The sequence below is a fragment of the Onychostruthus taczanowskii genome, unplaced genomic scaffold, assembly GCF_017590055.1.
Source record: "Onychostruthus taczanowskii isolate IOZ18803 unplaced genomic scaffold, ASM1759005v1 scaffold18, whole genome shotgun sequence".
NCBI lineage: Eukaryota > Metazoa > Chordata > Aves > Passeriformes > Passeridae > Onychostruthus > Onychostruthus taczanowskii.
The window spans coordinates 7851222-7878892 of NW_024499017.1; the positions used below are offsets into that span (position 1 = coordinate 7851222).

At 59.9% G+C, this 27671-nt stretch overlaps 3 protein-coding genes across 6 annotated transcripts in view; 1 reads left to right on the forward strand and 2 right to left on the reverse strand.

Moving 5' to 3' along the window:
- The window catches only part of DOK4 (docking protein 4), a 3570-nt gene extending 2755 nt beyond the window's left edge, over positions 1-815 (reverse strand). The window contains exon 1 of the mRNA XM_041400718.1: positions 691-815. Coding sequence (XP_041256652.1) covers positions 691-756 — 66 coding nt within the window. The 5' untranslated portion in view covers positions 757-815. The remainder of the gene's footprint in view (positions 1-690) is intronic.
- Positions 816-2525: 1710 nt separating this feature from the next.
- Positions 2526-9048, reverse strand: CCDC102A (coiled-coil domain containing 102A). 3 transcript variants are annotated; one of them, XM_041400644.1, is made up of 9 exons: positions 8977-9048; positions 7038-7629; positions 5732-5934; positions 5510-5618; positions 5171-5287; positions 4876-5085; positions 4465-4635; positions 4228-4331; positions 2526-3210 (listed from the first exon to the last, which is right to left on the reverse strand). In XM_041400644.1, exons 2-9 carry the CDS (start codon positions 7575-7577, stop codon positions 3084-3086), a joined length of 1581 nt encoding a protein of 526 aa, XP_041256578.1. In that variant the 5' UTR covers positions 7578-7629; positions 8977-9048; the 3' UTR covers positions 2526-3083. The 3 variants fall into 3 exon arrangements, with proteins under 3 accessions (XP_041256578.1, XP_041256579.1, XP_041256580.1); XM_041400645.1 differs by having other exon boundaries at positions 8801-9048; XM_041400646.1 differs by lacking the exon at positions 8977-9048 and adding an exon at positions 8826-8885.
- Positions 9049-15430: 6382 nt separating this feature from the next.
- LOC121333827 (adhesion G-protein coupled receptor G1-like) lies at positions 15431-27666 on the forward strand. Of its 2 annotated transcripts, none has more exons than XM_041400562.1 (14): positions 15431-15656; positions 20776-20863; positions 21350-21775; positions 22243-22366; positions 22436-22586; positions 22670-22795; positions 22999-23115; positions 23763-23808; positions 24149-24249; positions 24333-24448; positions 25426-25697; positions 26312-26423; positions 26592-26860; positions 27026-27666. In XM_041400562.1, the coding sequence occupies exons 2-14, from the start codon at positions 20824-20826 to the stop codon at positions 27130-27132; spliced, it is 2007 nt and encodes a 668-aa protein (XP_041256496.1). In that variant the 5' UTR covers positions 15431-15656; positions 20776-20823; the 3' UTR covers positions 27133-27666. The 2 variants fall into 2 exon arrangements, with proteins under 2 accessions (XP_041256496.1, XP_041256498.1); XM_041400564.1 differs by having other exon boundaries at positions 15435-15656; positions 22439-22586.
- The last annotated feature ends 5 nt before the right edge of the window (positions 27667-27671 follow it).

Sequence of the window (27671 nt, forward strand, 5' to 3'; positions counted from 1 at the left end):
GCCAGTGCTAATTACAGAGCTTAATTAATGAACACAGACAAAGCTCCCAAGGGGACCGCTGTTCTGGCATTTCCCCGTCCCCTCTCCTACATTCCCTGCCTCTGAGGGTGGTGGGGGCACCGTCCCCAGGCATGTCCCCCCTCCCTGGATCCCGCTCCCTCTTTGTTCTCCCTAATTAGCATGAAATTACCCAGCATGCTCGTTGCTGCGGCTCCAAACCATGGAGATGGGCGACCAAAGCCCCTGACCCCCCACCTATGGGTGCTGCACTCCCACACCACCCTAAATTGCACCCAGCAGCTCCAGCCCCTCCCGGTGTGGGGCATCCCCGGCTCCAAACTGTGTGCAGGGAAACTGAGGCACGGGGGGGAAGGGAAGGCTCACAGACATTCCCCAAGCCCTGGGTGACCTGGGACAGGTGAACGGGTGTTACTCGGTGCAGGATTCGGCCGGTGCAGGTGCTGGACCCCTGGGGCTGCTGGGTGATTTGGGTACCAACAAGTGGCCCGTCCCTGCCACCCCCCACTCCTCCACCACCACAGCCCCCAAAAGGCAGCTTATTCAACCCCAAAACAGGGGCACAGGAAGCCACATAAGGGACCTGTCCACGTCACCTCACTGGGAAAGCAGTACCCCAAATCCACCCCAATTCCTCCCCACATCTCCCCAATCTCCAAGATCCCCACTCACCCCCAGCTTCTTGCTCTTCATCCTCACATAGCCCTGCTTGATGATGTCGTTAAAATTCGTCGCCATGGCGATGGCTCGATAGGGTAGGGGATATTTTGGGAGGGGGGGGCTGCCTTCACCTTCGCCCCCCCCTCTCCATCCTCTTCCTCCCTACCCCTCCTGTCTCACCACCGGCCCGGCTTGGTGCTAGCAGTGTCCCCCATGCTGGCTGGAAAAGAGAAATGACAGATCGACGGGTGACATCTTCCTCGTCCTCCTCCCCCTCCTCCTTGTCGTCCTCCTCCTCCTTCTTCCCCTCCTCCTCCTCCTCCTCCTCTTCCTCCTCCCTTCGCTGCCTGAACCATCGAGTGGAACAGTCCGGTGTTAACCCCTGCCAGCACGGTGGAGCCAGGGTGGCACAGACAAGTGGTCAGTCCCCTGCCGCCAGCTCCAACACGTGTCCTGGGGGACACCCGCAGCAGACCTCGCCCACAGGTCTCCATCACCTCCTCCTTCCTCCCAGGCTGCTCGCTTGGGCAGCAACATGGCCCCGGCCCTTGGGCACGGGCTGGGTTCAGCGGGAACGGCCAGGCCGGCTCTGCTCCGGGGTGTTTCAGCCGGCACCGGCTGCCAGAGGGACCCCGGCTTCCAACCTCGCAGCCCCGCAGTCACCCAGCCTCTCTCCGGCCCTCCCACGACCTCGGCCTCGCTCAGCCTCGTCCCTGCTGGTTCCCCCGGCCCCCACCGGTGGGACCAGGTGGGGACCAGGTTCCTTTCCCAGGTGGAGAAGTCCCAGGTAGGAGGCAGTAACCCAGGAAACAGAACAGGGCCATCCCCGGGGATGTTCCTCCATGCCAGCGACACCCCGGTCCCCAGAGCCCAGCACCGCGGGGAATCGCGCTGGGACAGCGCCTTGGGGACCGCCCGCTGTCCGAGGGGCAGCGCTCCCTGTGAGGGGAATATCCCCCACTCCCCATGCCCATCACCCACCCACGCACACGAACACCCCAAGGGAACTCAGAGCTGCCGGGGGGCACCTCCTGCCCGCTACCCCCGAGCTGTCACCGCGGCCCCCCGACCCCCAACCACCATCACACCCCGCTCTCCCACCGGGACGTCCCTCCGGGCGTTGTCACCTCCCGGCCGTTCGCCCCCGACACTTGTCAGCCCAAAGCTCGCTCAAGCCCCGTCCTGTGTCACCCGTTTCCCCGCCGGTCCCCCCGCCTTACCCGGCTCCCGGTGCGAGCGGAGCCGCCGGAGCCGCCGCGTCCTGCGAGCCCCGGAGCCGCTCGGTCCCGCCCCGCCCGGCCCCGCCCCGGTACCCTCCCTCCTCCCCGGTACCCTCCCTCCACCCCGGGCTGCCCAACCGGAGCCACAACCGGCCGCCCTGCGAAGAGAATTCCATCATTCGGCTTCAGAGCGAGCACCCCGCAGCGACGGGCGGCGGCGGCAGCAGCCTCCTGTCCGTCCCTCGGCTCAGGTGTCACCGCATCCCCGCGCTGTGCCCCCCAAACTGGTCTCCAGGCCCCTCGCTAAAACTGGCCCCAGGCAGCCCCCACCCCCGCGGCCTCACTTGTTGGGCTATAAAAATATGAATAATCGCTGGAAATAAAAGGGCATTAAAAAAAAAACCATGAGCAGCAAAGAGCTGCGCTTTTAGCCAATCAATTAAAAGGCAGAGCGAGGGGATTAGCTCACCGAAATATTAATTTTTAATGAGGTTGTGTCTGAGCGCCTCCAAAGCCCCCAAGGCCCTGCGCTGGGGGCTGGGCTGAAGGGGCTGTGCTGGGGGATCAGCACCCTCAGGTGAGCACCTCTGGGTGAACACCTTTCACTGCACAGGCCCAGGGACAGGCTTTACCCCCGCACTGGGCTGGTCTCCAGGCATGGGGACAGGGATGCCAGGGGGTGACATCCTGGTCTGTGAGTGCCTGGCGAAGAAATGCCGATTCTCCCTGATTTGTCCCATCCCCACCCTCGCTCCTGTGTGGGGACAGACCAGCAGCTCACACCACCACCAGAGCCTGCGCCCATCTGGGCTCTGTATTTATAATAAAAAATCATATACAAATACATACATATATATAATATATATAAAAAGAAGTGGGCAGTTTGTGGCTGCCAAGCTTGGTGCTTCTCTTTGCCTGTGCCTCCTCCTCCTGGGCTGCTCAGTGATGCTGGCTTTAGTGGCCACATCAGTGTTCCAGGAGATGCCAGTGGCCCAAGGGGCATCCAGTACTGTCCAAGAAGCAGCAGGTTTTAGAGCACCCGGGGCAAATTTCTCCCCACCGCTCCGTGCCTCAGTTTCCCCATCTATACAAGTATCACCGCACAGCTGGGCCCCGTGGCGAGATGCACTTGAAGGCAGAGGACTGATGTGGCACGTCCTGCGGTGGTGGCACTGGCCCTGGGCTCTAGGGCACCTGTATCTGCAGGTCCTCGTCCTCGTCGGGGTCACTGGTGCCGTCCCCGGCGTCGTCGGGGCCGAAGCGGGCGCTGCGCATCTTGCCGAACAGCGGGGCGCTCTGCTGGCGCCGCAGCCTGCGAGGGACAGCTGCTGACATCGGGGTGGCAGCACGGCCCTGGGGGGGCCCTGAGGCTGAGCCCATTCCCCTGCACCCCTAGAGGATGACTGCACCCCAGAGAGATTCCTTCCTGCAGCCCTCACCGAGCTCTGGGCGCAGGATGAGCCCGCGCAGCCCGGGGCCAGCCCGGAGCTGGGAGCTGTGATGGTGCTCGGCACAAGTGGGGCACAGGCTAAGCCCCTCCGTGGCTGTGCTGGGCACCACAGACCCAGACAGGACTGCAGAGAAGGGAGGTGTCATCCCCCTAAACTGAGGAACCCTCAAAACCCCCAGGAGTCCCCATTGCCAGGAACGTGTGGTGGTTTTGGTTCTTGCCCTTGTGTGAAAATTCATCAAGGAAATTTTATGACCCAAATTTGAAATCCAAAGGCCAAGGATCCAGTGAGATCCAACCAGTCCACCACACTTTACTGGAAAGCATGAATTATTTAGGATTGAGTGCACAGGGAGTCTGGGAGGGGGGCGATGAATCCTCCATTATGCTTCCATGATTTAATGCAGATGTCCCAATAAAATAAAGGATGATTATAAACATCCCCCCCGAGCACCTCCTGGAGCCACAGCATCGATCCCATGGCCATTTCAGCTCTTCACTGCTGGAGAGGCAAAGCAGGGCCGGGGAAAGTTTTAAGGGCAAGAAAACTCAGCTCCCACCTCCCCAAACTGGTGTGGGATGCTAGCAGCCTGCTCTGCCCGTGGGTACTAGTGGGTGCAACATTAAGCTGCATAACACTGAGCTGTGCTGGTCTCTGGGCAGCCTCGTGCTGGTTTAACTGGGAGGTGAATGCCACCCAGCTCAAGGTGGGGTGAAGACTGCTCAGAGGAGGCTGCGCCCCTCCCGAGGATGTCAGAGGCACTTGGGCCATGCTTAGCCCGGCGTTCAACCAGGCAGCTGCCGGCTGAGGGATGGTGGCAAGGAGAACATCATCCCATCCTGGCTGGTCCCCACGTGGCTCACCCGGCCCCTGCTCACCGTGACTGCAGATGCTCCAGCTGCACCTGGAAGCTCTCGCTCTGCTCCGTCTGCTCGTCCAGCGACCGCTGCAGCTTCCGCGTCTGGTTGTGGGCCTCATCCAGCTGTGGGATGGGATGGGATGGGATGGGATGGGATGGGGTGGGGTGGGATGGGGTGGATAGGATGGTGCTGTTGGCAGCTGTGTAGGGAGCAGAAGAGCTCCCTGACCTCCTCCACCAGCATGAGCTTTCCCACCTCATCCTCAGCTTGGGCCAGCTCCTTCTTCAGCTCCTCCACCCTCAGGCGCAGCTTCTTCACCTCTCCCTCATGCTGCTCCACGCGGCGATTGGCATGGGCCAGCTCGGCCATCTTCTCCTGGTACTGCTTCTTCAGCTTGGTGTGGATGTGCTTCAGGTCGGCCAGCTCCTGTGGTGGGCATGGGGAGGGGGCTGAGCATGGGACAGCCACCCCCACCACTGGGTGTCCCCTCCTCCCTCCCCAGGAATCTCTCCCATTGCCCCACCCCATGACCCAGGAGCTGATGGGGTCACCACCATCCCTTGAAGGGTGATGGCAAAATTTGGGCTTGAGGGAGTCCTTGGGGAGGCTGAGCCCCACAACAGAGTCACCCAGGGATGCAGGGTGACATCACCACCCCTTTGGCACCTTGTTCTTCTCGAAGAGCTCAGCCTGGATGGTTTTGAGGTCAGTGTCCAGGGCACTGGCTGTCTGGCGCCGCTTGCGAGCCAGCACCTCCTCCAGGTCCTCGATCTGTGCCCGCAGCTTCTTGTTCTCCCGCTCCAGGTTGAGCTTCTCCGTCTCCAGCCGCTCCCGCCGGCCCCACTCGGCCGCGTTCTCTGCCTGCAGCCGCTCCATCTGGGACAGGGGCACGGGGTGGCTGGGGGGCAGCAGGACCCCCCTCTCTGCCCCCCTTGCTCCCCGTGCTGGGGTTTGGCCTCACCTCTGCACGCAGCTCAGCCAGCTTCTTGTCCATGCTGGAGCGAGCACCCAGCTCATCCTCCAGGTCCTCGGAGATGCGCCCCAGCTCGTCCTGATGAATTTCCTTCAGGATGTTGAGCTGTGGGGGGACACAGCACCAAACGGGGCTGTGAACGCCCACCTTCCACCTGAGCCCTGCCCACACACATCCACCCAACCTCTATGGATAGACCCAATGCATCAATAGCATTGAAGACCCTTAACAAGCAACCTGGAGTTGGGGAAGTGGCTGTGGGCCACCATGTCCATCAGGATGTGCCACCCTGTGAGGGACAGGCCACCCCTGGGGCACCTCGCTCACCTGCTTCATCACCTCCTGCTTGTTCTTGTTGAGCTCCTCATACTTGATCTTCCACTGGCTGAGCTCGCCCTCCAGCTTCTCGATGTTCTTGCTGAGCGCCAGCTTGTCCCTGGGGAGAGGCAATGACAGTGACAGACTGCAGGACCCCATGGTGATGCCATCCCAGTGGGGACCAGGCTGGCATCAGCTGGCACTCTCAAGGATGATGCCCCAAGCACTCACTCCCGCTCCTTGAGCAGCACTTTTTGGGACTCATCCAGCCTGAGCTTCAGGGCGGTGACTTTGGTGGCGTCCTCCTCCACGACGCTGACGTCCTCCCAGAGCAGGCGGCTCCGCTCCTGGCGGCTGAAGGAGGCCCGGGGGCCCCGCTGCTCCCAGCTCTCGTCCTGCTTGCTCGTCAAGATGTTTTCCATCAGCTCCAGCTCCTGTGGCGCCGTGGGTGGCCCAGCACAGGGGACAGGGTGAGAGGCTTCCCAGCCCCTGCAGCACCCAGCCCTCGCCCCATCACCAAGAGCACCTCTCCCTCCATCCCCCAGGGATCCCCTGCCTGATGAAGAGGGAGTTGCCCTCCCAGGGGAGCTCCCACACATCATCACACTCTGCTGCTGGCTCCCTGCCATGCTGGAAATTTGGTATCAAAAAATTTAAAACCAATTTATGACACCGATCTCACCCAGGACTGCCACATGAGTGACCTTCTACCAGGCCCTCTGGGCACACAGTAAATGAGCTGCAGGGGGTGCCAGGGGACAGGATGTCCCTAGGGACCAAGTGTGGAGCCTGTGGGGAATGCCCACATTAGTCTCAGACTTGTCACTTGGCAGCTGTGCTGTCAGGTGGACTAAACTGTCACAGCATGGCACTGTGAGCAGTGCCTTCTGTGCTGTGACAGAGCTAACAGCAGCAGAGGAGGGATGGCTGCAGCAGCTGGGATAATCCCTGAGGTGGCTATGGTGTGGCACCCCCCTTCCTCCTCCTCCTTCTCCTTTCTTCAGCAAAAAACCCTGCCAGAAGCCCATATGGACACCCTGACAATCAAGCCGTGGCTGGGAGATGCCACCAGCACTGCCAATGCCACCATCCCCTGTACTGGCACAGTGAATTTTGCCTAGTGGCTCCAAAGGAAAAACCCCGGGAAAGGGGCTGGTGCCAGTGCCAAGGTGATCTCACTGCATGGGGCTATGGTGGCTCTGGATCTCCTCATGACACTGCTCTGAGGAGTCTGATCCTTCCAGTGCTGTTCCAACAGGGATCTGACTGTCCTGTAATGCTCCAAGAGGGGTCTGAGCCCAAAATGCTGCTTGGAGGGGTCTGACATCCCCCATACTAATGCAAGAGGGGTCTGACCACCCTGTACTGCTGAGAGGGCTCTGGCCCTCCCAACCCTGCCCCAAGAGCAGTCCCCCCACACTGCCCATCTTTACAGGACAGGCAGTGGCGGTTTGGGGGTGCACATGGGCAGCAGACGAGGATGAGGAGCTCCCCTGCTCCCTGCCCCTGCTCGCCGGGGGCAGCCCCACACGCCCACCTTGGCTTTTGGGGGCACCTCAGCCCCCACATCCCGCACAGGCTCTTCTTGCTCAGGGCCGGCGTCTCCCTCTGCTCCGTCGGCGGGCGGGCTGCCGGCGCTGGCCGGTGCCGGTGCCGGTGCCGGTGCCCGCGGCGGGGCCGGGCGCTCGTCGGGCCGCTCGCGGTCGCGGTCGCGGCGCAGGCTGGCCAGCTCCTTGGTGAGCGCCTCCAGCCGGTGCCGCAGCTGCCGCACCTCCTCCCGAGCCCGGTTGCGCTCGGCTCGCACCTTGCTCCACTTCTCACGCCAGTTGGCCGTGCAGTCCGACCACCAGCGCATCGTCTTCTCCATCTGCGCCGCCCGCGCCCGCGCCTCCTCCAGCTCCCGCAGCCGCAGCTCCTCCCGCCCTTCCCAGTCCCCTTCCAGCAAGGCCGGCGGGGGCCCGGGCGAGGGTGTCCCGCTGGGGGGGGACGGGGAGGGCTCGGGGGCCAGCAGGGCCAGGAGGGAGCCCCCCGGCAGCGGCGGGGAGCCGGCCAGGCGCGACGCCCCGCTTTGGCTCATGGCGGGGCTCCCCTAGGGCATGGCCGTCCGTCACCGCGCTGCACCCAGGGACCTGCGGGAGACACGAGGGGTCAGCTGGGGACGGCGGCGGGCGGCTGGAGGGAAGGGATAGCATGGGCATGGCTCCTGGTTTTGGGGAGCGGCACACCGAGTGATGAGATCCCTGGGATGGACCCTAGCCAGGCCCTCAGTGAGGGCTCTGGCAATGTCCCCAGCCAGGTCCCCAGCTGGCAGTCAAGTGGTGTCCCCAGCCAGATCCCCAGTGAAGACACCAGTGAGGTCCTCAATGAGGACCACAGCCCTCAGCCCAGCCACTGGTATCTATTTCAGCTTGGCTCTGCAGGCACCTCTAGCAGCGCACCACAACGACGGGAAGACATCGACATGTTATTCGCATGATGTCATCCGCATGAGGTCATTGATGACATCATCATCTGCGAGCCTCCAAGACCATCCCTGGTGCTGGAGTTGGGGTACTCAGCTGCACCCCAGCAGCTCCAGCGAGGGTGACAGCCAGGATCCGGCGCCAGCAAAGCAGGAACAGCTCCGGAAGGAGAGCCGGAGCTGGGTTGGCGTGGCGCGGCAGCAGGACTGTGTCCAGGCAGCTGGATGTGCTCGCGCCGGAGCTGCTGGGTTGGCGTGGCGCGGCAGCAGGACTGTGTCCAGGCAGCTGGATGTGCTCGCTGATGATGCCGCAACAAAGGGCCGGTGCTGAGTGTCCCCATCCCGGCATGGACCTCACATCCCGGCATGGACCTCACATCCCGTCCTGGATCTCACACCCGGTGCGGCCAGGCAGGCAAACCGCCCCAGGAAACCTCAATGGGAGGCTGCTGCGCGTCCTAATGGGATAAGTACAGGGTCCAGCCGCGGCTGCCCGCAGCCCCGGCAGGTTTCTGGGGCGGTGCAGCCCAGACCTGCTACCAAATCCGGCTGGGCTGGGAGAGCCAGTGCTGGAGCAGCGGGAACAGAGGCCGATGGCAGTTCTGGGATTTGCATGGCAGAAAGAACTAAATTTTCTGGTGGTATTTGCTGAAATGGTGAAGTTTTGCTAAAACTCAGCAGCAAGGCCAGGCCCGTGCTCTGTTGGCTGCTCCTGGAGGAATCCCAGGCATTGGCAGGACCCGGCACAAGCAGCGCCCACGGGAGCACAGACGCTGCACCAGCACCCACGGAAAACCCACGGAACGCATGCAGAGAACCGACAACCATGCAGCACCCACGGGGAGCACGAGTGGACCCAGGCACCTCTGGAACATCCACGGGGAGCACGTGTGGAACAGGAACATCCATGGGACACCGGCGGGAAGCGCGCGTGGGGCACCGGCACGGGAGGATCGCGCCCCCTCCCCACGGGCCGCCCCCGCTCTCCGCATTGGCGCCGGGCTCCGCCACTCACCCGCCGCGGCCCGGGCGGCGGGAGCCCCGCATTCCTCCGCTCCGCCGGAATTCCTGCCGCCGCGCCCGGGGGCCGGTCCCGGGCCGCGCTGCGCGTCCTGCCCCGTGGCACGGCCGGGGGGCCGCACGCGTGCGGTTCCGGTGCTCGGGGAATGCGGGCTGCCCTGCTCAGCACGCCGGGGCTGGCGGCTCGGACACGCGTGTGCTCGGCTGGGACCGTGCCCGTGGCTGCGGCTGGGCTGCGCACACGGCTCTGCCCCGGGGCGTGGGGACATGCGGGGGACGCAGCGGGGCCCCCCGGGGGAGCGGTGGCCGCGCAGTGTCTGCACCCCCCACACATGCCCCTGCTGGCTTCCTCCTGGCCAAGCGGCAAACCCCCAAACCACCATTTTACCCCGGCTCTTTCCCTTTGCTGGGTGTCTTTCAGACAAAAAACTGGGAAATGCTAGCGGCCAAGAGGGTTTGTGCTCCGCGGGACGTGGAGTCGATGCCACGGGACACCAACAACTTTTTCTCCCCCAGGATGGAGCGAGGCAGGGAAAACCAAATCAAATTAAAGCAAAACTTCTTTCCAAGATCGGATTTTTTTTTCCAGCTGGAAACAACCCCAAAAAGCTGGAGGCGAGGGATGCTTTCCTCTCCTACGCCCCTATCCCAGCGTCTTGTGCCAGGGAAACCGGCGCCGTCTCTCGCAGCCGGTGAAGCGATTTTGCAGGCGGTTTGGCCAGAGCTGCGGGTGCGTGGTTGCGGCTTTAACCCGCTCCCGGCTCTAAAACCGGCAGTTTTTTTCCAAGCGTGTCTTTACTGTTTGCTTGGACGTGCGTGTCTTGGTGACACCAGCAGGCTCGAGGGTGCATTGCAGCATCCTGGGATTTGTGGGGTTTACCCTTGCAAAAATCAAACCGCCTTGGTCTGGGGTTTGTCACCGAAAGATGTGGCCAGTGACCCACTTCTGTGGTCTAAGCATCATCATCCTGGCGCCCTTCTCCTCTAGCTCTGGGTTTCCAGCCTGGCCATGGCCAGCAGGCCCTCAAATCTGTTCCCAAGCAGCTCCCATTTGGGATAGGTCAGACTGAAGCAGATGGTTGCCCTAGGTCATGAACTGAGACCCAGAAATGTTGCACGAGTGGCTGCAGGTGCTGGGCAAGCACAACGTGGCACTGCTGCCCCACAAGGAGCACTGGTGTGGCTGAGTCACCCCTGCTCCCCACAACTGCACATGGCCACATCCCTGCAGCTGGACCCAGCAGCCAAGATGAAGCACAAAGTGAAGCCTTTTGGGGCAAACCTAACCATTTTGGGTAAAAAAAGACCTTTGTTCCCTCAGCTAGGCCAGCTGGCATTGCTGGAGAGCTGTGCTGTGGTGACTGGGGGTGTCATGGGGTGTGCTGGCTCCATCCTGGCAAGAGCATCCAACTGTGGTATCACAGGATCAGGCTATCTTGAGTTCAAAGGCACACAACGACACACTGAGTCCAACTCCCTGCTCCTTGCAGGACAACCTGGAAACAAACTGTATGACTGAGAACGTCATCCAGACACTCCTTAACTCTGGCAGGCTTGGTGCCATGACCTCTTCTCTGGGCAGCCTCTCCCTGTATCTGACCACCTTCCCAGTGAAAAGCCTTTTCCTAATGTCCAAACGAAACTGCCCCTGAAGCAACTTCATTCCACCTCCTGTGTCCTTTCACAGAGAGTAGAGATCAGCACCCCGTGCACCCCAGGAATCCCTGGCACACCGCATTTCCCAGGCAGGCTGGGCACAGCACACACTGCAGACACGGCGAGGATGCCAGGCACAGCTTGCACCGCGGGCATCCCGGACAGTCTGAGCACCCTGACGCTCTGGGCACAGCACTGGGGCTAAAAGCAGAATCTCCGGGCGGTGGGAGCTGCTGCTGGGGGCCTGGGTGCTGTCTCCCGGGGACCACGGCTGCCCCCCTGCCCTTGGTCGGTGTTAGCGACCAGCGCTGGCCGCTGCTTCTCTAGTAGCGCGTTTGGATTGCTCGTGTGGGGCTGATCCGCTGCCGGCTGAGCCGGCGCCTCTGGCCGGGGTCTGCTCCGCTCGGACACCCGCCGTGTGGTTGGTGCAGGTCCCACTAGATGGCACAAGGACCGCAGGAATGGTCCCACATCGGGAATATGCTCGAGCGGGGCCGGCCGGTGGCGGTGAGCGGTGCCGAATTGTCCCCTGATCAAAGGGAGGAGCTGCCACTGCGCGTCTCACAAGGCACGGCCGAAAGCGGGGGGTCTCCGGCTACATCCCCCAAATCCGTTTGGTGCCAGCACGGCTGCAGGCTGGCAGGAGTGGCTGTACGGCTGTGGCATCCCTGAACCACCCCGACCCTGGGTTTTCACCCACGACAGCATCACGCTAGAAGCCCTTCCTCTCGCCCCAGATCCAGCGCTGGGGTGGAGGAAAATAGTGAGCAGGGCTTTGTCTTGGCATCGGGCAGACGAGTTTGGGTGGAGGAGAGGATGGGAAGTGAGTAAGTGATACTCGGCTTTCCTCCCGCTCTCACTGAGGAAGGCAGAGCCAAGGAGAGCTCCTCAAGTTCACCAAACACTTTCGGAGTTGAAGCAATCCCTGTGGAAATAAATAGCCAGGACAAATTGCAAGGACTAAATCCATCAGTTGGCAGCAGCGAGCCGGTCCTGAGCCCGTGGTGCATCCGCATAAACCAGACATCACCTGGAAATGTTACCGGGGTTTTTTTCTCCTGATGCCTGAGGTTTTGGAGCTGGACTTCCCACTCTGCCTGCTGGAATGCAGACCAGCAGCGCAGCATGGCAAATCCGCCTGTGGTGACATCAGGGTGCCCCCTCACCTGCAGGGCGAGCCAGGGAGGTGCCATTAGCGGGTGCTGCCCGTTTCTGGCCCGGTGGCAGGGCACCGAGCACCGCCGGACACGCTGCCCATCTCCGTGAGTGACGTTTCCCTTTCTGGCTCCTTCCCGCTTCTGGACAGCGAAGGAAGCCTCTGGCTGTTCTTTGTTCCAGGCACAAAGGGCAGCCGCGTTCCCGTCAGTGCCGGACAAAGGCCGGTCCCGCCGGGGCTCTGTGCCCTCCCCGCAGCCCGCCGTGCCCCCGGCTCACATGCGATGAGCTGTGCATGGCTCACCGCTCCGGCGGTGACTTCAGCCGTTCACTGCGAGCCCTGCGGGTTTGGTGAGGTGCCAAGTGCCCGACTTTCCCCCACGAGCCCCACCGTGCGAGAGTCACATCCCAGCGCTTTCCGTGCCTTCTCCCCATCTCCAGATTTCGGGGTTTGTGGTGTGAGTCACTCTGGCTGCCACGCATCCACCTTGCTCCGGTATCCGGTGCTGCTTGGAAAACAATCACTCGGTGATTGCCTCCTGGCAGCGGGAACACAGCATCCCTGGGTGGTCCCCAGGGAGCTGCACCTTCTGGGACTGGTGGGACATGCTGGTTCTTGGGTAGCTGAGCCCACTGCTGGTGCCCAGGGCTCACCTTTTTCCCACCCTGCCACAGGAGCAGGGTTGGAGCACTCCCCAGAACCCTGGGGAGCACGGATAGAGCCTCCCACCCCCCCAGTGCCACGGTGCCAGGGCTGGCTCCATCCAGCCCCTGGGCATGGGCAGGAGGGGGCCTGGCCCCTCTAATCTTCTCAAGGAGAAATGGTGCCATTTACCTTTCAGGCTGCTGGAGGGGTTGTGCCATCCTTTTCTCCCCAGGAGAGGAGGGTTGGTGGCAGCATGGTGCCTTCAGGCTTCAGAGCCACCCTTGGCTCCAGGAGCAAAGCTGTGGAATTATAGAAAATGCTACCGATTTTGGGGGGAAAAGCAGCCAGGAAAACCACTAAATCCACGTGGAAAATTGAAGGTTTGGAAAAGACCTTGTCTCCATTTTGGGATCTGCTTTTGGGACTTGTCTGTTGGGAGCTGACGAGCCCAGTTACTGCATCCCATGGGAGCATCCTCACCTGGTGCTTGTGCAGACACCCCCAAGGACCAATTTTCCCCCAGACTTCCCTGACATCACCAGGGGTTTATTTGCAAAGCCGAGCCTAAACAAATAATCCGTGTTTGTTGCTGTGCCTACGGGTTCGGGTTTTACTGCCCTGGCACCTGTTATGTCGCTGTTATCGTTGAGGGAGAAATCCCGACGTGGGGTGGGGTGGACCCACCTCCCCACCGGATGTTTTTCCAGGAGGAAGGCTCAGGGAGGTGGAGCAGCAGCAGGGGGGGAGCACGAGCACCCGCAGCCGCTCAAAGGTAGCTGAGGCACTCCCTAGGATCACCACCCTCCGAGACTCCCAAGGCTGTCCTGGCATTGCCCACCAGATTCGGATAAGAGATCTAGGGCCATTCCCTCCCACCAGCCCCCTTCTGCTTCCTCATCCTCATCCTCCTCCATCCGCCGGAGCTGGGCTGAGCCCTGGTTATGGTGGCATTTTGCTGGGAACACCCAAGAGGCTTTGAGGGGGTCTGGGCACCCTGGCACGGCTGGGCAGTGGGGCTGGCAGCTCTTGGCAGTGGGGCTGGCAGCTCTTGGCAGTGGGGCTGGCACAGCCCTCGGCTGCAGACGGCGCCAGGGCTCCCCTGCCCACGCTTTGTCTCCCTCGCTTGGCAGCAGCCCGGTGCGACGTGCCCTCTCCTGCCGCGCCGCCGCGATCTGCCGGCACGCTCCCTCCCTCCCGCCCGCCGCAGGAGCCTTCAGGAGCTTTTAGGAACATTTAGGGCTTTTAGAGGATTTTGGAAGTCTTAGGGTTCTTTTGGAGCTTTTAGGAAATTGAAGGGGTTTTAGGAACTTGAGGGCTTTTTGGGAACTTGTGGGGCTTTTAGGAGCTTTTAAGAGGTTTAGACACTCTTAGGGCTTTTAGTAATTTTTAGGGCTTTTAGGAACTTCAAGGATATTCAGGAACTTTTAGGGCTTATCGGGTTTTAGGGCATTTGGGATGTTGTAGGGTTTTCGGGATATTTTAGGGCTTTAGGAGCTTTCAGGGCTTTCAGGATCTTTTAGGACTTTCGGGAATTTTAAGCATATTTAGGCGCTTTAATGGATTTAGGAGCTCTTAGGACTCTTAAGAAGTTGTAGGGCTTCCATAGGAATTCCCCAGTTTGAGCAATAAACCCTTATCAGGCCGAGCCCAAGGGCAAATGTCCCTTCCAAGAGACAACACAAGGATTTCCTCCCTCTTCGTGCTCAGGCAGTGTCTTTGAAGGTCTGTCGACTTAAAGATAATCCCGACAACACCAGCAAGTGCAGGCGCTGACCTAAAAATAACTCCTGATAACATCGAATGCAGACAAAAGACTCTTTGTTCCACGAACAGCAGCAAAAAATCCTTTCCTCGCAGGTCCGAGGGGTCTGCACCTAATTCCCCTCTCCAGGAGAGCCGAATCCTGGGTTTAGCAGAGCTGTTCCCGGGAGGTGGATTTACGGCGTTTCTCCGAGGAGCGGTCGGGATGACCCGCAGTGGGAGGCTTGGCTCTCGGCGGTGCTCCCGCTGCTGCAGCGCGCGTTTCAGAGCTCGCCCCGCTGCCCGAGGCGTGGGGACGGCCGGACTTCAAAGGCAGCTCTGTTAGCCACGGTCCGGCCATGTGAGCTGCTTCCCGTGGGAGCCTTGTCCCGTGGCAGCCAGGGAAACCGGGGCTTGGAGCTGGAAATTAAACCAAGCAGTGGGGTGATGCAAAGGCGCGGGATGTCCTCTGCTCCAGGGATCCCAAAGCAGCCGCGGCGCCTGCGGTGGCACAACCCTTGTGGATCAAGGTCCATCACCTTTCCTGCTGGAGAGGGAAGTTGTTTCCACCCTTCCCCCTGCAGAAAGAAAAGTCTCATTGAAACCATTGAAAATATCTGCAAGAGTAACTATTTACCCAGGGCACTTCCCGGAGCTCTCCCCCCGCCCTGCTCGCTGCGCTCCCCGCGTCTCGGCTTTCTCCAGCCCGGCTGTTTCCCGGGGCACACACACACACAAAGGGCTGCCTGCAGGCTCTTCCAGCCCCAGCTCCCACTGAGGGCCGGGGTGCCCATCTCCAGCCGTGGGGTGGGTGGTGAGGGCGCTGTGGTCGCATCCACCCCACATCCCAGCCCACCTGCTCCAGGGCAGCGCTGTGTATCCCTCTCTGGGGTCTGGGCTCCTTGCCCTGCTCCTTTCCTCCCTCACACCCCGCGGGGAGCGGGGCAGGGGTCACCGGGACACTCCGTCCCGGCTGCTTTCCCATTAATTGTTATTTTTTAATCCTGTTGGCAGTCAGGCGTGCAGCCTGCTGGCTCCGGCTCCTCCGGCCCGCCGCTGGACGCCCGCCAGCCCGCAGCTGAAGGGCGGCGGGACACGGCACGCCCGGCTGTCCCCAGCCGAGGTCCCCCAGCCCACGGGGGTGCCGGTCGGGCGGGGACGCAGCCCCCGGTGCTCCCGGCCCGGGGCTCGCTGGGCAGGTGCCGTGACCGAGGGCAGTGGCCCCGCAGCCCCCGCAGCCATCTCGGAGGGTCTCGGAGGGGTGGGCGCGGGGGGAGCAGCCCCGGTACCGCCCCGCTGAGTCACCGCCCGCCGGGGGAACGGGGCGGGGCGGGCGCTGCTCCCGCGGCACCGCGCTGGGCGAGCCGGCTGCGAGGTGCGGAGTGGTGCTGAGCCGAACCGTGCCGAGCCGTGCCAGCCCAGCCGAGCGGAGCCGTGCGGAGCCGGGCGGTGCCGGGCCGAGCCCGCCCCGACTCCAGGTATGGGAGCAACGCGGAGCGGTTGAGGCGGGGACGAGGGAGGATCGCGGAGCCCGGTGTCCGCCGTGGGGGTCCCAGAGGCCGCCTTGAGGGGCGATCGCCCGGTACCGGAGCCGAGGGGATGCTGCGGCCGGACGGGATGAATGGGGTGGGCTCCAGCCGGGGCTGGGGGGCTCCGCGCGGGCGGTGGCACCGGGCAGCGCCCCGGCTTGCTCGGGCAGGGAGCAGCCTGGATGGATGGAGCGGAGGGGTCTCTGTGGGGGGCTTGAGCAGCACCCCGCTCCGGGTGCGGGGGTTCAGCGGTGGGAGTGATGCGTCCGGCCGGGCAGGGCCCGGGGACTCTGCTCGTGGCCATGGTGCCAGTTATCTGCCAAACCAACCTTCATCCCTGCTCCATGGAGCTCGCACTCGCCTGCCCCGGAGCCAGGCTGGATTCCTGGGCCATGGAGCCACCAAGCCCCCTGAGCTGCCCGGGGCCGGCTGCTCGGGCTGCTGCCAGCGGCAGAGCTGAGCTCCACGAAGCTCCGGCCGTCTGCCGGTGTGTGGCCATCGCTTCCCACTTTATGGGAACCACCAGCACACCCCATTCCTTCCTTTCCTCGCTCCCGGCGGAGGGTGCAGCATCCCGTGGGATCGCTGGCGTGTCTCGACAGGGTGATCTCCCTTCCCTAAAATGCCTTTTAGGGGGATTCCTCCTGCAACATCGAGTTTGCTGTTGCTGGTCCTGGCATGTCGCTGCGGGTATGGGGTGTAGGATGCTTGGGGTGGTCTCTACCCAGTGTCTGTGCTGCCCCTCCAGAGAGACCAGCAAAACTCGGTGAGACCAGCTGGGGAATTGAAATGAAGTCTCCTGGAATAACCTCCTGGCAGCAAGTCCGAATGGCTGTTGTGGAGGGAAGGCAGCCAAAGCTCATTTCATGGTCTGAGGGCTGCAGTAACCCCCCCACCCCCTCCACAAGCTCCACCACCAGCAGGGAGCCGGGAGTGTTTCGGAGACGGGCGGGGGCAAATCCTTTGAGCCCGGGACTGCAGCCACATGGGGTTTGCCGTGCCCCTTGCTGGGTTCGCAGCTCCCATGCAAATTAACCCAGGGACTGAAAATGCTGCATACTTGGTTGCAGTCCAGCTCTTAATCCCGCGGCCCGGGGGCTGCTATTTGCAGAGTAACAGGTTTGCAAGCAACTGCGTGTTGGCTGAACGGGGATCCCTGGGGCTGGCCACCCCTGCACCTTGCGGTGGCACCCGTGGGTGCAGGGTCAGAGCTGTGTGGTTTGCAGACAGCAGGCTGGGTCTCTCCCAGCGTGCCAATGTCTGCACGGGACCAGCTGGGCACAGCCTGCCGGCGCCTGTTTTTCAGGAGCTCTTGGACTCACCAGCTCCTTTCCCATCAGTTCACCCGACAGCTGGGGTTTGGCAGGAATCTGGGAGGCCCACAGCCTGTTACCTGGCTCCTTGGGTGCTGCAGACTTTGCCCTCACTAGGCTCCAGCGCCTTGCTTTATGTGCCAAATAGCTGAGAACCTGATTTGGGGTGGTCCTGAGCTACTTTGCACTGCTCTGTACCTCCCTTCCCTGGCACCTGCAGCAGTTGAGGATCTTGCTCGTGTGAAGGGGGTAAGAGCTGGGAGTGGACAGGGTGTTTTGGGAGCCATTTGAAACCCAAGGGAGTGGTTTGGAAGGGGGGTGTGCAGGAGGAGAGATGGGGTTGCTCTCAAAGAAGACTGTGTGGTGGGAGTGTGTGGCAGGGACAACTGTCTGTACCCCTGTGGCCAGAGATGTCCTTGCACTGCGCTGTGACTGTGTCACGTCAGCCTCAGTCCAGCGTAGGTGTAGCTGGTCCTTTGCAGAGTGTGTGTGGCTGCTGTGAAGCCACAAGGCCACAGAGCCAGGTGCTGTGTTGCCCTGGCACTGGAGGAAGTGCTGGGTTAGTTCGCTATGATACTTCTCTTTGTGGTGATTTTTAGGAAATGGAAAATTTTAAAAAAATTTTGCATGTCAAGAGCCAGCTCTAAGCAAATGCTCGGTCCCAGGAGCCCCAGGCACTGGCAGGCGCCTGTGCCAGCCTCCCCTTGGTTCTCCCCACGCCTTTGTGGGAAGGGATGGCTGCCAGTGGCTGGCAAAGCACAGATCTGGCAGGGAGCTGTGCCGTTCCCGTGGGAATCACCGTCAGATCTGGTTTCATCCTGTTGGCAAGATTCATCTTGAAGGTGCTGGGTGTTCTGTGCGGTGCCATGGCCCGGGAAAAGCTGAAGCACCCCATGGCACAGCTTGGCACCCCGGGCTGCTGGCACAGTGCAGCTGCCCCTCGACTCCTTGGGCATCAGCCAACGCTCCCGGCCGCCCACCGGTGCCGGGAATCACATGCCAATGCCATGAATCACGTGAGGCTGGCCCTGGGCATGCACCACTGGCCAGGGACAAGGGCACTTTGTGAGGCACTCAGATTCTGACACTGGGGCACCCCTTTACTCAGATTCTGACACTGGGCCATCCCTTTACTCAGATTCTGACACTGGGGCATCCCTTTGCAGGGGAACCCCCATGGGTTCCTCACATCCTTGGACAGCTCCAGACCCAGGGCACGTTGTTTTTGGTCCCTGCAATGAGGGATTGGTTGTGCAAAGCTGTTTTGCATCTCCAAGAGCCCGTCCTGGCTTGCCTCTGTGTGCTACAGTTTCCTCATCACGCTGCTGAGTAACCCACTGTGGTGACGAGCTTCAGGCTCATGCACATCTCGAGGAACAGAACGTCACTTTCCTAACGGACCTGGAAGGAAAACAGATAAAAGCTCCTGGATCTCCCTGCTTCCGGTGCTTGTTTGAGTCATCGGAGCATCTTCCCTTCTCCTTGGGCAAAACGTCATGTCCAAAAGCCACGTGTCACCTCCAAAAGCTTAAATACCAGCTTAAATACCTGCTCAAGTCACCCAGAAAGCAGGAAGGTGGTAGTAAACACCTTTTGTTTGTGGGGTTTTAAGTCTTTTTTCCCCCCATTCACCCAAGGTTTAGAAACCTCAATATAATGCTTTGCCTTTTCTTTCCAAGGCCAGCACCTTAATGGTGATGGGAGGATAAGAACTGGTGCCCAGGAATGAGCCTCCCTCTCTGCTGATAAGGGAGCCTGCTCCAAGCTGTGCAGCCTCTTTGTACATAATCTGGTTGTTTTTGAGGCCAAGCCAGGAATTTTTGCCCACTGCCATCCGGGTATGGGAAGATGACGAGGCAGGATTCAGCCCTGACGAGAACTCGGCACATCTGGCTGAGTTTACCTTTGCTGTGCTTGGTGCCAGCGTGGATGGAGGCCGTGGTTTCTCACTGTGAAACCATTTTCAGGGGATTTTCTCTTGCTATTGTTCAGCTCAGGAAGCAGCAATCAGAGTCGGGCCAGCGGGACCATACAGGGCTGGGAGGGGAAATACCGGCTCCCCCACCCTCTTTCCCACAGGGATTTCTGGTCCCAGCTGAGTAACGGCTGAAAGGGGCTGATCCTCTCCTCCAACCATCCCAATAAAACCTTAAAGTTGGCAGCATAGTGGGATGGGCTGAGGCCTCATTAGGATTCAGCATTCCCCATCCAGAGGCGATGCTTTGTTGCCCTGCCAGCCCAGTGCTGCCTCATGGTTAGCATTCACGTGAAGCTCCATTGCTTTTAAGTGATCCAGGTGTTTTCCATCACCCACAGCATTTTGCCACCCCAGGTCCATGTTTTTTGGATATATATGTGAGATTCCTAAGCGTGTGGCAAGGCGCTGGGGTGCCAGCCCCATCCAAATCCATTAACTCCAGCCGAGTCATGCCTGTGCCATACCCTCCCAGTTCACACTGGGAGACCTCATTAGTGTAACTTAGTTACAGCCACGGCAGCAGGTTAATTAACAACCCGAAGCCCCCGTCTGCTGATGATAAATTGCCACAAGAAACAGGGGGAAGGACGGGGAGTGGGCTGTACACCCCTGCAGGATCTGTGCTGGCTGGAGAAACTTCCAGACAAAGCCTGTGCTGGTGGGAGAAATCTGCTAATGAGTTACTAAGCATCTGGTGGCCCCTGAGCATCTGGGAGAGCTGTAATCCTTTGCAGGTGATGCTGGTTGGTGCCCCAGCACCACCTCACAGCAAACAATGCAGTTTTGACTGCTTGGTGGGTTTTGGGGGGTGTTTGAGAGCAGTGCAGGAGAGATGCAGCGATGGCCAATGGTGCCGGCTTCACCCTGGGCACTGACGAGTGTTGGGCTGGGCCAGCTGCTCTGGCAGCCCCCACCAACGCTGTCCCACCCCGGGGGGCTTCTGCTGGCTGCCAGACCCCGGCAGGGTGTGTCCCATGGTTGAAGTGACAGCAGGGCGAGGAGGAGGTGACACTTGGTGCCTCCCAGCAGAGCTGGAGGTGCAGTTTGTGGCCTGGGGCAGGCAGAAGCGCAGTGAAAAAGGCTGCATGTGTGAAGGCTGTGGCTGGGTGAGTGCAGGCGTGTGGCAGCGCCTGAGGGTGCTCAGTGCTGGCCTGGGTGTAGGTCACAGATCTGTCCTCGTGCAAAGATGAAGAAAAGGGTGGTGGAGCAGAGTTCTAGATGAAGGGATGGGCAAAGGGGCTGTGCAGGATGTGGCCCAGCTGGTTGTGAGCAGCAGATTTGGGCAGCCGTGGTTGCTGTGCTGGCGCTGCCAGGATGTGCCTGGGAGAGCCTGTTTCTGCAGGCTGAAATGATGGAGTGGTTTGCAGTGTGCCCAGCTCCTCAGCTAATCTGCAGGAGCTGAAAACATCCAAGAGAATCATTTCAGGGCTGGTCAGTTAGGAAACCACAGTTTCCTTCTGCTCCTATCATTTATGATAACAAGTCAGGATGTTAACTGAGATGGGGAGCTGAGAGCGGAAGAGGGGACCCCTCCCATGTGGATTCTTTGGTTGGAGTGGTGGGGCACCCTCTCCTTGCTAAGAGCTCAGGGGCTTCCAGCCTCTGCCATCCTTCCAGCCCACAGCCAGCTTGGGTGCCCAGTGGTCCTGGCTCCTCCTGGAGGCACAGGCAACAGGGCTGGTGTCCCACCTGCACAGTCCTTGCTCTCCATCCCTGCCCTCATGGCCTGGGGGATACTCAGATACTCATGTGGCCCCTTCCCTTTGTGCCCTTTCAGGCTCTGCTGTCTCCTTGAAGGCCAAGACGAGGTAGAGAGCTGCCCGGGATGAAGGTCCTCTTCCTGCTCCTTCTCTCCCTCCTCCAAGGTAGACTGTCCTGTCTTGGGATGGTGATTTGGGCTGCTGGGAGTAACTGGCAGCCCCAGAATGTTGGCTGGGGGGCACCATGAGATGTATGCAACCAAGGCTTCCACAGAACATGGGATGATGTGCCTCTGGTGGGTCCCTTGGGCAGAATGTGTCCTTTCCAGGGAAAGAAGGTGCTCTCCATCCATCCCTCCTGGGAACGGACAGATCCTCTTTCAATGCCTGCTGATGTGGGTGGTGGCACATGGGAGTGGCTGTCCCTGAAAGACAGGAGGTCCTGCTGCCCAAAGGGCCCTGGCAGACCCTTGCAGCATGGCTGTGACACTGGGGACGTGGCTGGTGTCACTCAGCCTGCAGGACAGGGCTGGGATGACTGGGGTGGAGAGCCTGGCATGCCACGTGTGACAGCTGCTGCAGGGCTGTGTGTTTGCAGGGCTGGCTGTCCCTGCAGCTGATCTGCTGTCTCTGTGTGCTTGTGCAATGCAGGGGTGGGAGCCAGTGGAAACAGGGGAGAGGATTTTCGCTTCTGTGGTGACCGAAACCAGACCCAGGAGAGCTCTGTCGTCTATGAGCACGGCCCTGCCACCATCTCCATCGAGAACACAGCCCAGGCACTGATCATAAAAAGGCCCTTTTTGCCAAACAGGAGAAACTCTTACTACAAGTACAGGTTGCCCCCCACCCTGGGCAGGTACCGCTTCTGCATCTACTGGTTTGAGTCCAACAGGACCCTGCAGCTGGTGTATGGGAAGCAGAGCATCCCCCTGGGTGGGGACCCTTCCAGCAGCATCCCCTGGGGCCAGGAGAGTCAGCAGACTGAAAGAACCAGAGCCCACATCTTCAATGTGTCCTATATCATCAAGGGCGGGAAGAACACCTCCCTGGACGCTAAAGCTGAATACTTCTTCCCTGGTAAATGCAATTTAATGTTATTTTAAAGAAATTAAAGGGTTGTTTTGTCCTCAGCCTGTTCCCTAGTCATCATCAGAGCACTGGTTGTTTCCCAGTGTATGGTTTAGCCTGGTGATATGAAGATAGCTGAAGGGTGATTGAAGGGGATGTAGGTTTTCTTGACAGGCCTGGTACCCAGCATCCCTAAAGGCAGAGATTTTCAAAATGATGCCTAAAATCACAGAAAATTGAGGTCTTTGCAGTGGTTTCTCAGGGTCCAGTCTCCACCATGAGTTCCCCATGGCCCAGTGGGGGCTGAGTTCTGGGTGGCAGGAAAGCCCTGTGGGTTGGAGTCACTATCAGCTATCCTGGCTGGGGATCACCTTGAAGTCCTCTGCTTTCTGCTCCCACCAGGGCTCTGCCTGTCAGTTTGGGGCATAAGGAAGCCAATTCTGCCCATGCATTTCATGGCATTTCCTTTCCACCAGCCTCTCCAGAGAACATGCCTGTCTGGGAGCAGGATGTGGAGGAGCAGCTGACGGCCTTGGACAGCCTCATTGCCCAGCCCCTGGCAGCAGCCCCGGGAGCCGCGGAGCAGCAGAGGCTCCGACGGTGAGTTCCCAGCTCCTGCTGCTGCCAAAGCGTGCCTGCTGCTCCCAGCTCACTGTGCCCCTTCCCCAGCAGCAAACTTGGGGAGCTGGAGAAGATGCTGGCCAAGGTGGAGCTGGAAGGGCAGAACCAGACCTTTGGGGAGGCCACTGTGCACGCCACTGTCCTGAGGGTCCAGCCCAGTCGTGCTCGTCAGCACCTGACCTTTGCTTCCCAGAGAGAGGTGGGTCCTGCAAAGTCTGCCCCAGTGCTCTTGGCCCATCATGCTCTCTCTGCACCACTTTCCTGATGAGTCTTTCTTTGCAGGAGAGTGGAGAGGTGCAGGGATTCACAGTGGACCTGCCAAGCAGCCTGTTCTTGATGGTGAAGGAGGAGGAGGTGGTGGAGCAGAGGGTACTGCTCATGGACATCAACAGGCAGACCATGTTCCAGGTAATGCCCACGGGAATGGCCTGCTGGGTGTGCAGGGGTGCCACCAGACCAGGGTGCTGGTGCTCACTGGGAAAAAGTGCTTCAAAAATGAGCTAAAAGCTTGATGGGTAAAGTCACAGGATCTTCTTCTTGGGCACTCTCCTCTGCTTCACACCTGGCTGCTCTCCCTTCCCACACTGCCACTGCCTCCTCTTCTCCACCAGGATGAAAACAGCAGCCAGGTCCTGGGTGACAAGGTAGTCAGCATCTCCCTGGTGGACACAGTGGTGGCCAACCTCTCCGAGCCCATGGTCCTCACTTTCTTCCATGACCAGCTGCCGGTAGGTGGGGGAACAGCCCCACAGAGCCTGATCCCACCAGGAATGGAGGGGGAAGGAGGGCTCAGCCCCTGCCAGCTTAGGGTGGGGTCACAATCCAGCAGGTCCATGCCCATGGCCTGGCTGTGCAGCATCTGCTGTGTCTTCTGGGGCTGTATCATAGTCATGGCTTCACTGTGTGCACTGGTGGTGGCACTGCCCTCCCCTCTCCCTGTGCAGCATCTGCTGTGGCTTCTGGGCTGTATCACAGTCATGGCTTCACTGTGTGCACTGGTGGTGGCACTGCCCTCCCCTCTCCAGGAGGTGCCTCATGGCAGATGTGTCACATCCACCACTGTCACCAGGGCTGGGGCACACTGTGTTAGCAGGCCCTTAGCTCATTGATGGCTCTGTCAGGTGCCTGCTCAAAGCTGAACCCATTGTTTGGAAAAGAGGATCTGGAAGGAGGTATCTGCTCCAGCTGTTGTTAACAGAGTGGTCTCTGCCTGGAACCTCCTCCCATCACAGGGGCAGTCTGGTTTATCCAAGTTGTATTTTGTCTCCTGAGAACATCTTTTCTCCTGCCCCGTGTTGTCCCCTATCAAAAGTGCTGGGCAGGCAGCAAACCCACAGCTGCATCCTGACCAGGGCCTGTGGTTTTGTCCTTGCAGAGGAACGTGACCCCACTGTGCGTCTTCTGGCAGGAGGACACCTCTGGTGAGTGCCCCTGCCCTTGGCAGTGAAATCAGGCCCTTGTTCCAAGGTACCACAGCCCCACCAGCAGGGTGAAGGCTGCTCTGCACCTCCCTTCCTCCCTCCATCTCTACAGGGGTAATGTCAGCTTTTTCCCTCCAGAGCTGACCTAAGAGCTTTCCCCTTCCCTAGGGATGGGTTCCAGTGCTGATGGGCTATGTGTGTATGTGTGCTTGGCCTGGGACAAGCTGGGACCTCCCACTCTTGTGCTCCCTCTTTCCATGGACACCTTGCCCTGAAGATCCTTTAGCCCAAGGCAGATGTTCCTGCTGCTCACCAGATGCTCTCCCTTTCTCCTGCACAGCCAGTTCTGGGAGCTGGGACAGCTATGGGTGTACCACAGTGACAGGGAGCAGCCAGACAGAGTGCAGGTGCAACCACCTCACCTACTTTGCTGTGCTCATGGTGGGTAGCACCTTCCCTCAGACCCCTCACATAATTCCCAGTGGTGCTCTTCCTCACCATCTCTCATTGCTCCTCTTCCTCAGGTATCCTCTCCAGAGATCACCTCTGTGCACAGAAATTACCTGAGTATCATAACCTACGCTGGCTGCCTGATCTCAGCTTTGGCATCCATTTGCACCATTTTCTTCCTCTACTTCAGGTACAGTCTGGTGGCTCACCCCACGCTCCCTGTCTGTGTCCTGTCCCTGGCCATGAGCACCCGGGTGGGCACAAGCTCTCCAAGCAGTTGGTGGCCTGGGGAGAAGCATCATGAAGGAGCCTTGTTTGAAGAAAGCAGAGTTCTTCTGTCCAGGGTCCTCTTGGTCAGGTCTCCTGCAGGGTGCTCAGAAACACCAGCTCTTTCAATTATTTTGGAAAATCTTCTAGATTGTTATGGATGCAGCAAGCAGAAGTCTGCAAAGATCTTTTCAAGGACCTGGAGGAGAGCATGAGTGTTTTCTCCTGAGTCATGTCACTGATCCTAAGTGGACGATTCAGACCTGAAATCTTAGAATCATAAAAATATAGAATGGTTTGGGTTGGAAGGGACTGAAAAATCATTAACTTCCAACCCCCCTGCCCTGGACAGGGACACCTTCCACTACACCAGGTTGCTCAGAACTCCATGCAACCTGGTCTTGAACAATTTCAGGGATGGGGCATCCACAACTTCTCTTGGCAGCCTGTGCCAGGGCCTCACCACCCTCAGAGGGAAGAATTTCTTCTGAATTCCTAAACTAAGCCTGCTCTCAGATTGAAGCCATTCCCCCTTGTCCTGTCACTCAATGCCCTTGATCAAAGTCCCTTTCCACCTCCCTTTAGGCACTGGAAGGTGCTTTAAGGTCTCCCTGGAGCCTTCTCCAGGCTGCACAATCCAAACTCAATCAGCCTGTCTCCACAGGAAAAGTGCTTCAGCCCTCTGAGCATCTTCAGTGCAGGGTCACGTGCAGGGGCTGGATTTGCACGTGGGATGGCTGGTCCCACCTCTGGGGTTGGTCTCTCAGTCCCTGGCACTACCAAAGAGTCTCCTTGCCCTTCTGCTGGGGCAAGGTGCCCCATGCAGGGCTGTGGGGTGTTGTGGGCACCACTGGTGCTGGCCAGGCACGGGGGTGAGTTCTGCTCCCTTTGGTTCTCCAGAAGCAAACAGCGAGACCAGATCACGAGCATGCACATCCACATGAACCTGCTGGCTGCCATCTTCCTCCTGGACGTCACCTTCCTCATCTCCGAGCACTTGGCTGCCAGCAGCGAGGCCATCTGCAGGGCTGGGGGGCTGTTCCTGCACTTCTCACTCCTGAGCTGCCTCACCTGGATGGGCATTGAGGGCTACAACCTCTACCGGCTCGTGATCGAAGTCTTCAACGCCTACCACGACCACTTGCTGCTCAAGCTCTTTCTGGCTGGCTGGGGTGAGCACGGGGGAGGCAGAGGCACCCTGAGGGCATGGGGTGGAGGGGCACTCGGGTAGGTCTTTCCCATGGGATGCAATGCCTGGATGGGGATGGAGACACAGCTGTGGGGGGGCAGCTGTCTGTCAAGAGCCTTGGGAGGAGGAGGCTTGAAGGCTGAGAGCAGAAGCTGGTGCTAAAGCAAGGGTGGATCATCCTGGAGGATCACCCAGCAGTGAAGACCTCGGAGAGCCACCACCTGGGATCTTTAAATCATAATAGGATTCTTTCTTTCTAAAGAACCATCCAGGACAGCCCAGGGCTGGATGCAGGAGGTGTCCACGCTTCTCTGCCATGCTCTGGGCTGGAGGTCATGGCTGGAAGATCTTGTGATCTTTTATGGCCTAAAGCTGCTCATCCCTGCGAGGTCCCCAGCTGGGGTGAGCACAGCAGCGCTCCCTCCCAGGCTGGGGCTTGTGCCAGGTGCCCTTGCTGTGTGTTCCACCCCTGGTTTCCCTTTGGGAGGGAGGATGTTGGCTTGCGCTCTGTGCAGGGAGAAAGGGCCAACGAGTCCTTCCAGAAGGTCCAAAGGCCAGGGAGTAGGGCAGCCACTTCACTCTGCTCCTTCCCCCCAGGGCTCCCGTTCTTCTGCGTGATGACGATCCTCCTGTTTAGCTGGATGAACTACGGCCCCGTCTCCATTCCCATCTATGAATCCATTGATGGCAGAACCACCAACGCAACCATGTAAGTCATGGCAGATGGGTTACCTGGCCTCTGGTCAAGTCAGCTGGCTGAACCCTCACCATGCCTGGGGCATTTCTGGGGTGTTGTGCCAGGGGGATCCCCCCCAGCCCCTCCTCCTGACCCTGTGGGAGGACACAGTGTGACTCTCTGACCTTTCTCCTCCTCCAGATGCTGGATCACGAGCCCCCTGCTCCATAACACTGTGAACCTGGGTTTCTTCAGCCTGGTGTTCCTCTTTAACTCGGTCATGCTGGGGGCCATGGTACGGGAGATCCTCCGGCAGAACAAAAAAGGTCACAAGCTCAAGCATGTCCTGGCCCTCTGTGGGCTGAGCATCCTGCTGGGCATCCCCTGGGCACTGATCTTCTTCTCCTTCACCTCTGGTGTGTTCTGCCTTGTCTCCCTCTACATCTTCACCATCATCAACTCCCTCCAAGGTGAGCCTGTGACTCTGGGCTCCTCTGAAGAGCACCAGGATTGTCAGGGGTGCTGGCGGGGTGGTGCTGGTGTGCGAGACGAGCTCTGGCAGGCTGGGTGGCTCGCTCTCACCTGTGGTTTGTCCCTCAAGGGGGCTCACCCACGCTTCCTCTCCCCTCTGCCAGGTTTCCTCATCTTCCTCTGGTACTGGACCATGGTGCTGCAGGCGAGGAAGTCCCCTGACTCTCAGAGCAGCTCTGACAGTGCCAAGCTGCAGCCCAGCAGCAGCTGAGCCTCGTGGTGGCCGTGCTGTGCCAGAGCTCTCCATGCCAAGGACGGCCACAAGAAGGACCACACCATCTGCTTTGCTACTGCACTTGCCCTGTAGTGCCACCGGGAGTCCAGGGACCCACAGTGGGGCCAGCCACCCCCTCTCTGCTGGCCCCCTCTTCAATTTTCTCATCCTGACTGGCTTGGCATCCTTGGGGCAGGAGGGAAGGAGGGAGGGAGGGATGCTTACTTGGGTAGTGGGGGCTGTAAAAAGTGGAAGGGGCAGGGACAGGGTCCCCATTGCCTTTGGATGTCCCCTCCCACATCCTGAGGCCAGGGGTTATGAGGGGAAAGGCCCAGTTTTCAGCCCTTGCTGATGGTCACCATGAGGGTCCTTCCCCAGGGAAGACAGGATGACTCTGCCCCTGCCACACTGTCAGGCAGCTGAAATAATCTATTTTTGTTACTTTGTTGAATGTCTACTATGGGTGATGTAGGAGTTCAGTGAGCATGCCTGCACACCAGATTTGTGCCCATTAAAGTGGTTTCTCTCGGAGTGTG

Bases quoted from the DNA above. Each gene is read 5' to 3' on its own strand.
- CCDC102A (XM_041400644.1), bottom strand. From the start codon at position 7,577: ATGAGCCAAAGCGGGGCGTCGCGCCTGGCCGGCTCCCCGCCGCTGCCG. The intron at 5,935-7,037 runs GTGGGCGTGTGG...ACGGCGCCACAG, and splicing joins AGGTGCCCCCAAAAGCCAAG to GAGCTGGAGCTGATGGAAAA. The intron at 4,636-4,875 runs GTGCCAAAGGGG...TGCCCACCACAG, and splicing joins AGCTCTTCGAGAAGAACAAG to GAGCTGGCCGACCTGAAGCA.
- LOC121333827 (XM_041400562.1), top strand. From the start codon at position 20,824: ATGAAGGTCCTCTTCCTGCTCCTTCTCTCCCTCCTCCAAG. The intron at 23,116-23,762 runs GTAGGTGGGGGA...TTGTCCTTGCAG, and splicing joins TCTTCCATGACCAGCTGCCG to AGGAACGTGACCCCACTGTG. The intron at 26,861-27,025 runs GTGAGCCTGTGA...CCCCTCTGCCAG, and splicing joins CATCATCAACTCCCTCCAAG to GTTTCCTCATCTTCCTCTGG.